The sequence below is a fragment of the Podarcis raffonei genome, chromosome 16, assembly GCF_027172205.1.
Source record: "Podarcis raffonei isolate rPodRaf1 chromosome 16, rPodRaf1.pri, whole genome shotgun sequence".
Classification (NCBI taxonomy): Eukaryota; Metazoa; Chordata; class Lepidosauria; order Squamata; family Lacertidae; genus Podarcis; species Podarcis raffonei.
Window position 1 is genome coordinate 6,078,826 of NC_070617.1, and position 13,461 is coordinate 6,092,286.

At 46.6% G+C, this 13,461-nt stretch overlaps 1 protein-coding gene across 1 annotated transcript; it reads right to left on the reverse strand.

The window, feature by feature from the left end:
* Positions 1-2,656: 2,656 nt before the first annotated feature.
* Positions 2,657-6,461, reverse strand: LOC128404010 (loricrin-like). Its single transcript, XM_053369256.1, has 2 exons — positions 6,175-6,461; positions 2,657-3,741 (listed from the first exon to the last, which is right to left on the reverse strand). Exon 2 carries the CDS (start codon positions 3,711-3,713, stop codon positions 2,943-2,945), a length of 771 nt encoding a protein of 256 aa, XP_053225231.1. The 5' UTR covers positions 3,714-3,741; positions 6,175-6,461; the 3' UTR covers positions 2,657-2,942.
* Positions 6,462-13,461: the final 7,000 nt, after the last annotated feature.

Sequence of the window (13,461 nt, forward strand, 5' to 3'; positions counted from 1 at the left end):
TTGGAACTACAATTCCCATCATCCCTAGCTAACAGGACCAGTTTGAAATCATGTAAAATGGTGAGCACCCTCTAAAAACCCTTTAAACACCCTCTCTGCAGCTCTCTCTTCAATCCACAACAAAAATATTGTATCCAAAAATATTCACAACCAGAATTGAAACTCTGGGGTTGGCAGGAGGCTGGAGAATGTGCAGGAAAGCAGCTGCTGCTGCACCACCCCACACATCAGCTGCTAGGCGGGGAGGCGAAGCAGCCTAAACAAAGCCCCGCTGCACCTCAGGTCTCTTTGGGGCTTCCTTTGCCCTCACTGACATACTCTTCGGGCTCTGCGGAAGGTCTCCTCATGAACCACAAGGACTCTCCAGTTCGCTTCCACAATTTCTGGGTTTGAATTCAATTATTTAGTTATTATTTTATTATTTCCCAGTGCCACATGAATACACTGAGCGATACACTGAGTGATACCCAGCTCTACCTCTCTTTCAAATCAGAACCAGTGAAGGCGGTGAAGGTCCTGTGTGAGTGCCTGGAGGCGGTTGGAGGTTGGATGGCGGCTAACAGATTGAGGTTGAATCCTGACAAGACAGAAGTACTGTTCTTGGGGGACAGGAGGTGGGCAGGTGTGGAGGATTCCCTGGTCCTGAATGGGGTAACTGTGCCCCTGAAGGACCAGGTGCGCAGCCTGGGAGTCATTTTGGACTCGCAGCTGTCCATGGAGGCACAGGTTAAATCTGTGTCCAGGGCAGCTGTTTACCAGCTCCATCTGGTACACAGGCTGAGACCCTATCTGCCTGCGGACTGTCTTGCCAGAGTGGTGCATGCTCTGGTTATCTCCCGCTTGGACTACTGCAATGCACTCTACGTGGGGCTACCTTTGAAGGTGACCCGGAAACTACAACTAATCCAGAACGCGGCAGCTAGACTGGTGACTGGCAGCGGCCGCCGAGACCTACATTGGCTCCCAGTACGTTTCCGAGCACAATTCAAAGTGTTGGTGCTGACCTTTAAAGCCCTAAATGGCCTCGGCCCAGTATACCTAAAGGAGCGTCTCCACCCCCATCGTTCTGCCCGGACACTGAGATCCAGCACCGAGGGCCTTCTGGTGGTTCCCTCATTGCGAGAAGCAAAGCTACAGGGAACCAGGCAGAGGGCCTTCTCGGTAGTGGCGCCCTCCCTGTGGAACGCCCTCCCACCAGATGTCAAAGAGAACAGCAACTATCAGACTTTTAGAAGACATCTGAAGGCAGCCCTATTTAGGGAAGCTTTTAATGTTTGATGTATTAGAGGATTTTAATATTTTTTTGGAAGTCACCCAGAGTGGCTGGGAAAGCCCAGCCAGATGGGTGGGGTACAAATAATAAATTATTATTATTATTATTATTATTATTATTATTATTATTACACCAGACGTGCTGCCTTTTCCTTCCCCCTGTGCTGTCTCCTAAATTGCTGGGATTTCCCATAGCCTAGCTCTTTGCTCTTTCCCTTTCCTTTTACCTCTCCTCTATCATGCATTCCTTCCTCTCTGATTGGAATGTGCCGGCTTTGATCTTCCAGCTGGTTCAGCATGTGTGGGTTTTTCCTTTGGACCCGCCCTGCCCAGACTCTTCTGGTCAACTCACCTCTAGAGCATGAGCATAAGATCAGAAGAACTTAAAGTAGTCTGCTGGATTAGGCCAATGACTCATCTAGTCCAGCATCCTGTTCTCACAGTTCCCCAGATCCCTCAAGAAGGAACCCTCAAGAAGGACTCCAGCACATCTGTGGTCCCTGAAGCTGAAGTATTACTGCTGGCTAAGTATTACTTGGCAAATGCAGAAATATTACTGGCTAAGCCAGGTGAGAGTGGCTATTGGTGCTCTAACCCTCTGCGAGTTAGGGACTTATCCGGCATGCAAAGACAGGCTCCAGCAGATGAAGGAGACCTATAGTGGGTCCAGTGGTCAAGAAGGCTGTTTCCGCATGTGCTGTAGATTGGAGTCCCTTAGATGATAGGATGGGGCCTAGTATGCCTCTTCTAGCAGCCAAGCTGGTGCCAAACATAAGTCTCTGCTTTCCTTTGGACCACATCAGTGAGGCAGACAGGGGAGTCTTGTCATCTGGGCAGCCTGAGAGCACAATACGCACTGCCCAGGCTTGCACCCCAGGGAGGTCACTTTGGTGCTGCTAACACAGCAGATTAACTTCACTCCGGAGGTGCACTCTCAAGACACACAGATGCCAACTGCCGCTTAGCGTGGAGGTACAGCACAGTCATCATGGCTAGCAACTACTGGTAGCTTTCTCCTCCACAAATTTTTCCATGAGTTTTAAAGCCATCCAGGTTCTTGGCCATCTTTTCCTTCTGTTCCAGATTTTAACTATGCTGCCTTGAATCTTCCAACATTCATCTTTATTGAATGTCCATGAGTTCTAGTGCTGGGGGGAGGGAGGGACTTTTTTCTAACTGCTGCACCAGCCAGCTGCTCCTGACAGTGATTTTATTACTGCATTGTGGGAGGTTGTTTTTTAAAAAAACTTTGGTTGGGATAATGTTTGGACTTCCTTAGCAGGAGGTGGTACACAAATTTAATGAAGCTGAACTTAAAAGAGGCATGTGCCAAAAGGATTATGACAATGGAATTCAGGTGGCAGAAAAAGACATCATAGATGTGTTGATTTTGAGATAAGCTTTATTCTCTCCCATGCATTAAGAGAGATTGAAACAAGGAAATTGGCAGCAGTGGGTGGATGAGGAAACACCCATCCACCACAAACACACACACACACATTCATAAATTACATTGAAGAATGAGCCACACATTGAACATTAAATGCTATTGAAGAATGAAAGTGCAAAGCAACATGCAGAAGTGTCCTGGGTTTAACATGCTGTTGACAGGATGCTGATGCGAGGTAGCAAATTTAGCTTTTCTTGGGTTGCTTGGCAAATGCTGCATTTTACTTGATGCTTGGCAATGGGCAGACCTGCTTTGTTTGCCCAATGCATGGTGGGACGACAATGGGGCACTTGGTCTGCGAGGATCCACCACCAGATCCGCCGCTGCTGCAACAGACAGCTCCGCCACTGCCGCTGCTGCAGCACACAGCTCCGCCACTGCCACTGCTGCAGCAGACAGCTCCGCCACTGCCACCACCACTGCTTCCACCAGGTACAACAATGGTTTTCCCACTGCCGCCACATCCTCCACTGGATCCTCCTCCAATCACCTTAACCCCACCTGAGCTTCCACCACCAGATGAGCTACAACAAACGGCGCCACCGCTGCCACTGCCGCCGGACGAGCTGCAACATACTGCACCACCACTGCCGCCGCTAGCTCCACAGCAAACCCCTCCAGATCCTCCACCAACAACGATGGGGATCTTTTGCTGGCCACCTCCATATCCACCTCCATATCCACCACCCATTCCACCTCCAACGCAACACCCAGAAGACTGGCCACTGCCGCCAGATGATCCACAGCACACTGCGCCGCCGCTACTGGCTCCGCAGCAAACACCTCCAGATCCTCCGCCAACAACCATTGGGATCTTTTGCTGGCCGCCTCCATATCCACCTCCGCTTGGTATAATGATGACTCCGCCGGACTGTCCGCCATATCCTCCTCTGCCGCAGCCTCCGCCACCACCTCCAGAGCAGCAGCAGCAGCCGCCCCCTGAACCGCCGCAGCAGCAACAGCTGCCCCCGCTTTGTTTTTGCTGGCTCATCTTTTGGCTTTCGTGTGGTGCGTTAGACCTGGAAAGTGGACAAAGCATAGTTAATGCACACTGCTGGCTGCAATGCTCATTTCTCAAAGCGCCTCATTCTCATGGTGATCAACTTGTGCCCAGGATGCAGCACCAGAGAGTACAGGTGGCGATTGGCAGTGTGTTGGATCACATGGTTGAATGCATGCATGTATACATAAATAAATACACACACAAACACACCACCTTACTCCATATTTTCATCTGAGGAATGCTGGAGGGTAGGCCATTTGGGTAATGGTCACAAAGAGGGTGCAGGTGGAACAAGGAGCCTGACCCAGGTGAAAACAGGAAGTGAGGGGAAGAAGGCCATAAGCTGAAACTCAACATGTGAAGAGACACTGCCCCCTACTGGTATTCAGCCAAGCAGCAGACCCCGCCACCTGCACTCGTGCTGTGCCTCAGCCGCAGCTCTGCTGCTATCCCTCTTGTTCCCTAACTAGCCATAAAAGGCTGTTTATTTCCTAGTGTGCCCTTCTTTCCCAGGGCCATTTTTCAAGCAGACCACTTCCCCTCCCTCATTCATGGATTCCATGCCTCGCCCCGGGACCCAAATTATTTCCCCCACGTCTTCTCAGGTTACTTGGCGGTTCCCCCTACATGAAAGTCACTGTTGAAACAAAGGATTCTTACCATGAAGGATTCTTCCATTAGGTGATCCTGGCCCTGTGCTTTGAATTGGTGCAGCCCAGTGACCGATTGACCACCTCCAGAATCCCTAGCTTCATCTCTCTGTTTCCTGTACTTTCTGCCTTGAATCTGTTCCCTCAGTGCTACCTGGTTGGCTGCCAGCTAGCAAGCCAAACCATATATCTGGTGTAGATATGGAGGCCAGATAATGTGAACGACATGGCTCCCCTGCACCAGCTAAGCAGGTCTGGCCCTGCAAACTGGGCATGGATGTATAAGGCCTCTTCTGGGAACAATTCCTCAGTGAACCTTTGTCTGACAGATTTATCCCTTGATAATCATAAAGGATTAAATTGTCTCTTGGAACAGGTTTAGGTAAGGATGCAATCTCTGGCTTAGCTGCAGCTATCATTCAAGCATTGCTGTTGGGAAGGACACACCAATTCATTTGCTGTGATCTCAGCTGCTCAGGTGCCATCACCCACCCCCAAATACAACAATCTTCTGCATGTTTGTGGATACAGTAGCTACACTGCATGCCTGTATTTCACCTCCAAACCTTAGCAGCAAATACATATACAGTGGTACCTCGGGTTACATACGCTTCAGGTTACAGACTCCGCTAACCCAGAAATACTACTTCGGGTTAAGAAATTTGCTTCAGGATGAGAACAGAAATCATGCTCCGGCGGCGCGGCGGCAGCGGGAGGCCCCATTAGCTAAAGTGGTGCTTCAGGTTAAGCACAGTTTCAGGTTAAGAACGGACCTCCAGAATGAATTAAGTTCTTAACCCGAGGTACCACTGTACCCAGAAACAAATCTGGGCTCCTTTGTGCCCTAGGTATGGAACTGTATTGGCGCCCTTATGAAAAGAAAAAAACCATGTTGTCATCATAAATAACTCTCAAATGGGACATTTAACAGAACAAGCCTAGAAATGACTACTCAAAGGCAAACCTCACAGAGTTCAATGGGGCTTACTCCCAGGAAACTGGGTACACAGGACTGCAGCCTAAATCTGGCAAGCCAGAGACAGAACTTCTGGCCATATTTCAACTGCCTCTTTGTTACCTTTGACAAGATGCCAGCGGAAAGGCACTAAATTTGAGATTCCACACTTTTCTCAGAAGAACGTCCCACTTAAATCTACGGTCCCTTTCTCACTGGCAAACTTGCAATGGTGTGTGTGTACTGGAAATTGGCCGAAGCGGGAAAGAAACAAGGGAAAGCGACTCAGCTATGGTAAATTAAAAGGCTCTCCCGACATTTCTCAGCCAGCACATCAACTGAAAGGCTGCTCTCAAGGCAAGTAGGGAGAGTGGAGTGTGGGAAAAGCAGGCATTCTAAGATGTATGGCCCTGTAATGGAAACCCACACTGCACAAGCTAACCACCAGCTTTGCCAGCCAACTGGGGAAGGGACTCCACAAGCTTCCTGCAATGGCCCGTGCAAGCAGCCAGATTCGTCCGCCGAAGCGCCAACGGAGGCGAAATTTTGCGCACCCATAGTCTGGGCCCTGGGTGGGGGCAACGTAGCCAACCACTAGGTATTTCCCTGCCTGGAGTAGAGAACAAAAGAAGAACTCTCAACAGATTCTCCTGTTCCTCATTTAAATCTAGAAGGATGACCCTCTCCCTCTATTGATTTTAAGGAAATCTACAAAGTATCAAGAATCCAGATCAACCCTTTGCACCACGATCCTACAAAATGAATAGTATATTGGTTAAAGCTGCAGATGGTTCCGTGCATTAAAGAGAAGGAAGATTATCAAGGATCTAAGCCTTGAACTTACCTCGTTGGACAAATGTGGCAGAATGAAGGAAACGTCGCAATGGATTCGAATGATGAGCTTGCAGACCAGAGCTCCTCTTTATACCCATTTTCTGGCCGCTCCTATGGGAAGTGAGGCACCCCAGGAATGGTGAGTGACACAGCTAGAATCTCCCTTAACAACCGGCCTCATCAATCCCAAGATGTCAGACACGTCATAGGAGATCCATATCTCTCTTTTGTATCACTCGCTATTTTTATGGGACGTAAACAGCTTAATGAAGGTGCTACACCTAATGAGTAAGTTCCTGCTTTGTAGCGGTGCCTCACATATTTGTGGGGGCTCTTGATGGGTGACATATGCAAGGACTGGTTTTCTTTATGAGAGAGGGTGTCTTCCGACAGGTTTAGGCAAATCAGGCAAATTAGGCAAGTTACCAACGTGGTCTTTTTCCCTCATCGGAACTCAGTTCCGGCACCTCTCAGGTCGGTGCCAATGCTATTCTAAGAGAACGAAGGTGGTGTTCGTGGCGAGTTCCAGCACCTCTTTTTTACAGAAAAAAAAAGCACTGGTTATTACAGTGGTACCTTGGGTTACATACGCTTCAGGTTACATACGCTTCAGGTTACAGACTCCGCTAACCCAGAAATAGTGCTTCAGGTTAAGAATTTTGCTTCAGGATGAGAACAGAAATTGGGCTCCGGCGGTGCGGCGGCAGGAGGAGGCCCCATTAGCTAAAGTGGTGCTTCAGGTTAAGAACAGTTTCAGGTTAAGTACGGACCTCTGGAACGAATTAAGTACTTAACCCGAGGTATCACTGTACTGCACTTATTTTTCCATAAGTTAAGAGACAGCAGTAGTGTGATATTTAGAATGTCGGACTAGGACCTGGGAGACCACGGTTCATAACTTCGCACAACTCTGAAGCTCAGTAAATGTGGCCTTGGGCCAGTCACCACCTCACAGCCTAGGCTACCTCACAGGGCTATTGAGGGGATGGAATGAGGAGTGTGAGGACCTTGTAGGCCACCTTGAGTTCCTTAGAGAAAAAGGAGAGCTATAGCTGCAACCAACTAATCAATCAAATCTCTTCCCTGCCATTTCTATGCTAATCTGCATTAAGAAAGGAAAAAGAAAAAGTAGATTTGCTGTTAAACACATTAGGTTGTACCCTATTAGATTCTGCTTAGATTAAACCTGTTGAAAACAGAGGGCATAAATTTAGTCATTAATATCGGTTGGTATACTCTGAATATGACTAATATTGGATTCTCTGAAGGATATGTTCACACATTTCACAGAGCGCAAGTGCCAGCTGCTTCTACACGCGTACACCAGTTGTGTGAAAGAGTGTACACTTGTTAATTTGTAGGGCTCAGCAACTGTGTACACAGATATATTGCCTGTGCACTGATTAAATGTTACATATTCATGTGCAGACCAACTGTTTGTGTGCGTGGATACAAAGATTGTGTGGACAATCCTAATGTCCTCAAAAAGACATAGCAGGTCAAGCTACTTCTAATATAGTATGAATCTGAAGTGGGATAATATGAAATGGACACATACAGTTTAATTGGGTATTTTTAGAACTGTGCCAGTCCCGGGTATGACTTGGAGCTTGATTGAGCCTCCAGTGGCCCCAGTCTGAACCAGGATAATCTGGGGCTGACCAGATCCAGATCCTAAAGCTGAACCAAACTGGGGGGGGGGTCTTACACAGTTTTAATTAGGGTTTGACTCCCTAATTAAGCATGTGAGGGTGGTGACAGAGCCTGTTTCTTAGTCTCTGACTCTCCTGCTGTTTAACAGTCCTAAATCACTCCAGCTGGACATGATCTGACCCAGGCTGATTTGTGGTTTCCTCAACCTTCTCTGGCTGAATCTCAACTTGATCTAAACCGGTCCAATTCAGTTTGAGATCTGAGATCACAGCCACGCATTAATGCTTTTGAATAACAGTTGCTCGAGATCACAGAAGGGGAGAGTGCTGTTGCACTCATGTCAATCTTCCACAAAACAAAAAGAGAACGTGGTAAGAAGATAGGACATCGAGTTTTTGCTTACATAATTCACATTGTCATCAAAAATATATGTATTGTGCTCATTGCATGTCCCCCAAGCATATTTTCCAAAGATTAATGAGATACGTAGAAAGTTAATTTGGGATAATGGTCCACTTCCTTTTGATTTGAGAGAATGCAGCTGCCAATAACAGAAGGAGGTTATTCCAGAAATTGCTTTATATTTTATTAGTTTAGCCAGTGTGGTGTGGTGGTTGGAGTGTTGGAATAGGACCTGAGAGACCAGGGTTCAAGTCCCCACTCAGTCATCAAGCTCATCACTTGAAGGGTTGTTGTGATCATAAAATGGGGATGGGGAGAACTACATACAACCTTGAGCTCTTGGGAGGAGAAGTGGGATGTAAAAGCTATACATAAATAAATGGAATAAAAAATATCCCACAAAGCATATAGAAATGATTGGCAAATGCTTTCTTTTATGAATGGCCCAGATTGGGTAACTTTAGAGATGGCTTACTTAACCCTCCCTCTTTGGTCCTTTGTTGGACCTTCACCACTTTCAATTTTAGCAACTAGAGGGATTTGGCAGATCTCAATAGCTACCATTTGAGCCACATGCTTACACTAAATTAATCCAGATTTGTAATTCTGGATTTGTAATCCAGAAAATGTAATCCAGATTTGAAGAGAGAGACAGCCTTTATGTGGAAGAAATGGGCTGAATATGAGATACAGTGGTACCTTGGTTTAAGAACAGCTTAGTTTATGAACAACTTGGTTTAAGAACGCTGCAAACTCGGAAGTAGATGTTTTGGTTTGTGAACTTTGCCTTGGAATAAGAACATGCTTCACTTCCTGTTGAGTTGTTCCCTTTGTAAATTGAGTCCCCTGCTGCTATGGGAAAGCCCGCCTTGGTTGAAAAGCGCTTTGGTTGAAGAACAGACTTCCGGAACGGAATAAGTTCGTAAACCAAGGTACCACTATATCTCCAATTACCAATGTTTGCTGGGGTTTATTTATGGACCATCTGCTTCAAGCACTTCACCACCTCCTACATTATGGAGGGAATTATTGGATCCTTACAGAAAGCTAAATCTACAGTTTTAAATGCTTTATGAGTCTTTTAAAGGTTTGTGTTCAGGAAAGAAAGGTGTGGAATAGGGAATTATAATGTGTCACACAGCCTAAACAATGGAAAGTTGCTTTGGAATCTAAAGAATATGAAATATTTCCTAAGACTTGAGATGGAGTTTGATGCAGCAAAATTTAACATTATGAGCATATTAGACTCAAAAATGTTTGTATAGAAATCCACTGTCCAATACAGATAAATGTTGGAGGTATTGACTTGTTGAGGAATATGATGTGGGGCTTGTTCACTGATATATTCTTCTTTGTACTAATACTGTTGCCTAAATTGGTGAAATCCATAGTGTTTGCAGGTGCTCATGTTCTTGTAAATGATATTCCTCTAGTAATGGCAGGACAACAAAAAGAAACAAAGAGATTTATACTTTGAGTATAAATTCCCTTCCCAGATCTACAATCCCAGAGTTTCCTGTGAAGAAAGAAGAATTGTTAAATCACTCTGGAATCTGTAGCTCTGGGAGGGGAATTGAGTTTCCTAACAATTCTTAGCACCATTAATAAACTACAGTTCCCAGAATTATTGGAGGGGAGAGCCATGACTGTCTAAAGTGATATCATGCTGCTTTAGACTAATGGTGTCAATGTGGTCTAAGTCTCAGAGGTGGTGGCTCTCAAATCTTTTGCAGATTTTGGGACGCGGGTGGCACTGTGGGTTAAACCACAGAGCCTAGGACTTGCCGATCAGAAGGTCGCGATTCAAATCTCTGCGACGGGGTGAGTTCCCGTTGCTCGGTCCCTGCTCCTGCCAACCTAGCAGTTCGAAAGCACATCAAAGTGCAAGTAGATAAATAGGTACCGCTCCGGCGGGAAGGTAAACGGCGTTTCCATGTACTGCTCTGGTTCGCCAGAAGTGGCTTAGTCATGCTGGCCACATGACCTGGAAGCTGTATGCTTGCTCCCTCGGCCTGTAAAGCGAGATGAGCGCTGCAACCCCAGAGTTGGTCACGACTGGACCTAATGGTCAGGGGTCCCTTTACGTTTTTAAGGCTGCTGATGCCCACCTCTTGTCTGTGGATAGTACCATTGCCACCATACCAAAGAAGACGCGAGACAAAGTCCCCACTCCTGAGCCAACTACCAGCTGTATTCTATGACCATGCAGTGAGGCCCAAGGAAAATCTCCCCCATCCCTGTGTGCTCCTTCAGTGCACAAACTTGACAGGTGCACCATGGCCCTGTTGGTCAACATTCACCCCAATGTGCCTGCCAGGATGCTTTTCAGCAGCTAAATAATGGCTTCCTCTTCCCTTGAAATGCCTTGGAAATTTATGTCTCAAAATGTTGCTTTTCCTGAATGTGCATATCAGTTCTCATCCCAGATCTCAGCTTGTCTCATTGCACAGTGAGTGCTTTCAATTACTTCTGTCCCTCAGTAATGCATCTAGTAAAAGCCACAAGTGGAGGACAACCCACAATGGAACTTGAATAATGACCTACATATGTGTCTTGCCCACATATAGGCACAGAGAACAAGGGCACAAAACAACAGCGCATGCATTGAAATATGGGCCACAAATTTATGAGCCTGATGTGCTGCATTCTTGACTAGTTCAAAGCAATATTTCTAAACTCAGGGCAGGTATGCTTACTCCCAGGGAGTAAGACAATCAAAAGAATCACAGGAATCGCTGGAATAATTTTCCCCCAAGGATCATAGAAAGCTGCTTTATAAAGTCGGGTCACTGGTCCATCTATCTCAGTATTGTTTCACAGATCAGCAGCATCTCCCTATGGTTTCAGGTGTGGGGCATCCCCACACCTAAAGCAGATATACCATAAAACAGTGGTGGCCAATGTTATGTCTGCCAGAAGTCCATGGACTGCACCTCCTACCATCTTGACTGATGACCATCCTGGCTGGGGGCTGATGAGATTTGTAGCTCCTGCCATATGGGGTTTGTTTGCGTAAGCTGTGCTTTTACACTCTAATGTACTCTGGCATTAGCCATGGTCTTCCTGGGACTCTCCTTCAGTTGACACTAAACCTTCTTGAGCCAGCATGTTGGACTGCGAAGTGGGAGATCTGGGTTGTAATTTCCATTCAGTCATGAAGCTCACTGAGTGACCTTGAGCCAATCATCCTCTTTCATGGCTACTAGCAATGATGGCCAAGGTCCTCTTCCATGGTAGGAGGCAGTAATGCTTCTGAACACCAGCTGCTAGAAACTTCAGGAGGGCAGTGTGTTCGTTTATTCAGATCCTGATTGCCAGTTCCTGATGGGGCATCTGGTTGGCCACTATGAGAAGATGTTGGACTTGATGGGCCGTTCGCCTGATCCACTAGGCGGCTGTTGTTGTTACAATTCATACTTGACTTTCATGTCACAAGGCAGGTTACAACAATTTAAAGACAACATTAATATTAAAACATAATATTACATATTTTTTTAAAAAAAATCTCAGTTCAAAACAATTTAAAATTGGAAAAAATAAGGTGAGTCTTGAAAATATACAGATGTTCAGCCTACAACATAATATTATTGAATGAAGACAGCAAAAGGGTGGGAAGATCTGACTTGGCAAACAAGTGGGATAATAATAGTGAACTCCCTTTTTAGTGTGTATGTGTGTGTTAATGACTTTCCTTTCCATCTTATCAACACAGATCAAAGTAGCAGATAGACTGGAAACAACATATCTCCTCAAGATTCTTGGAATTGCCTCAGGAATGGCAGTAAGGAGAGGCAATTGAAGTTGAACACACTTAACTTTCTGATGGAGGTTGTGGGATACAAACAGGAGCAAAAGATCTCACAAACACCTGATGCATAACCACAGAGGAGAGCACTAAAGCACACCAAGCAGATTCCTACATCCTTCACCTTCTAGATATTACTGAAACGCTTCACTTGTGACTTTTACCAACCTCAAGGAGAACAGTATTCTGGTTACAGCTTAGCTTTTAACGCAATGCTCAGGTGACTCAGCTAGATTGGTAAATAAAAAGTGTTTTATATGCATTGTATATGCAATATAACACTGTGACACCAGATGGTGCTGTGGAGTCCCATCTTTCCCTACTGGATTTCCCCGTATGAGTTTACAATGCATTTAACTGAATCACTTCTTTGATGTGTCTAGATCCAGTCCTTTCTCTACCCCTCTCCTATTTCCTTGACTCCCTTTCACCCAGCCCTCTCCTCCCAAGTCCCCATCCCAACCCATATCTCCCACTTCTGCATTCCTTTAAGCCCTCCCCTCCTTCCCTCCCCTCCCCCCCACCCCTCTTGCAAAAGAAGGACTTCTGTTTTTTCTATCCTTCAAGCCATACTCTGCTATGCTGTACTGTAGTGCACTATATTAAATCACACCAGTTGCTTAGTTCTGAAAAATCTCTCTCCCTAAAAGAGCGGAGGGGTTGTGAGCCAGTTCCTGCATCTGCAGGGGGGGGGGCATCTTCAGCCCCTGTGTCAGCTTACCTGGCTGCGGCGCCATGCCCATAGGCCAGCCAATAGGGCTGGCTTGGGGGCGGGGTTTAGCTGCATTCAAGCAGCCGTGGCAGCCCCATGTGCCCAGAAGTCGACGGATCACCCGCTCTCCGTCCCTTAGGTAATATCTATGCTTCTGACCTTGCGATGGACTTTGGTTGGTTGCCCTGGTTGCCTGGGGGGGCCTTGTAGGAATTTTTACCCATTTGGCGAATTGGCACCAGCATCTTGGTTTTCCGCCTACCTCATAGCAATTCGTCACAACTTTTGAGTATTGGCGGTTAGGCATTGGAATATGTGTTGTGTGTTGGAGGACAGGTTGTGGCCATCACCTACTCCTCCCCTTTTTGGTATTCTGTTAAAGGAATCTGGTGGTTGTGGGTCCTGTCCAATGCCCTGTTGGCAGCTAGGGCCGTGGCACGACCCCCGGTGACATCAGGGGAAGCTTCCAGTTTTATTTGCGTCAACAAGCTCCTCCCACTGGCTGTTAACTTTTGAATGACTCCCTGCCGAGCGGGGTGGAGTCACGTATAGATTGTTTGATCCAGTGCCTAAGCCAATACCGCTCACATGCTGTAACCAATAAAGTTGTGGCCTTCTTTAGCCCTTTAACCTAAAATATATGTGTCCCTGTGTCTTATTTATCCCTGGCGGGTGGCGGGTCCTCAACTCACAGTAAGGGTACCTCCCACAGGGGGAATGTGCTT

Bases quoted from the DNA above. Each gene is read 5' to 3' on its own strand.
- LOC128404010 (XM_053369256.1), bottom strand. From the start codon at position 3,713: ATGAGCCAGCAAAAACAAAGCGGGGGCAGCTGTTGCTGCTGCGGCGGT.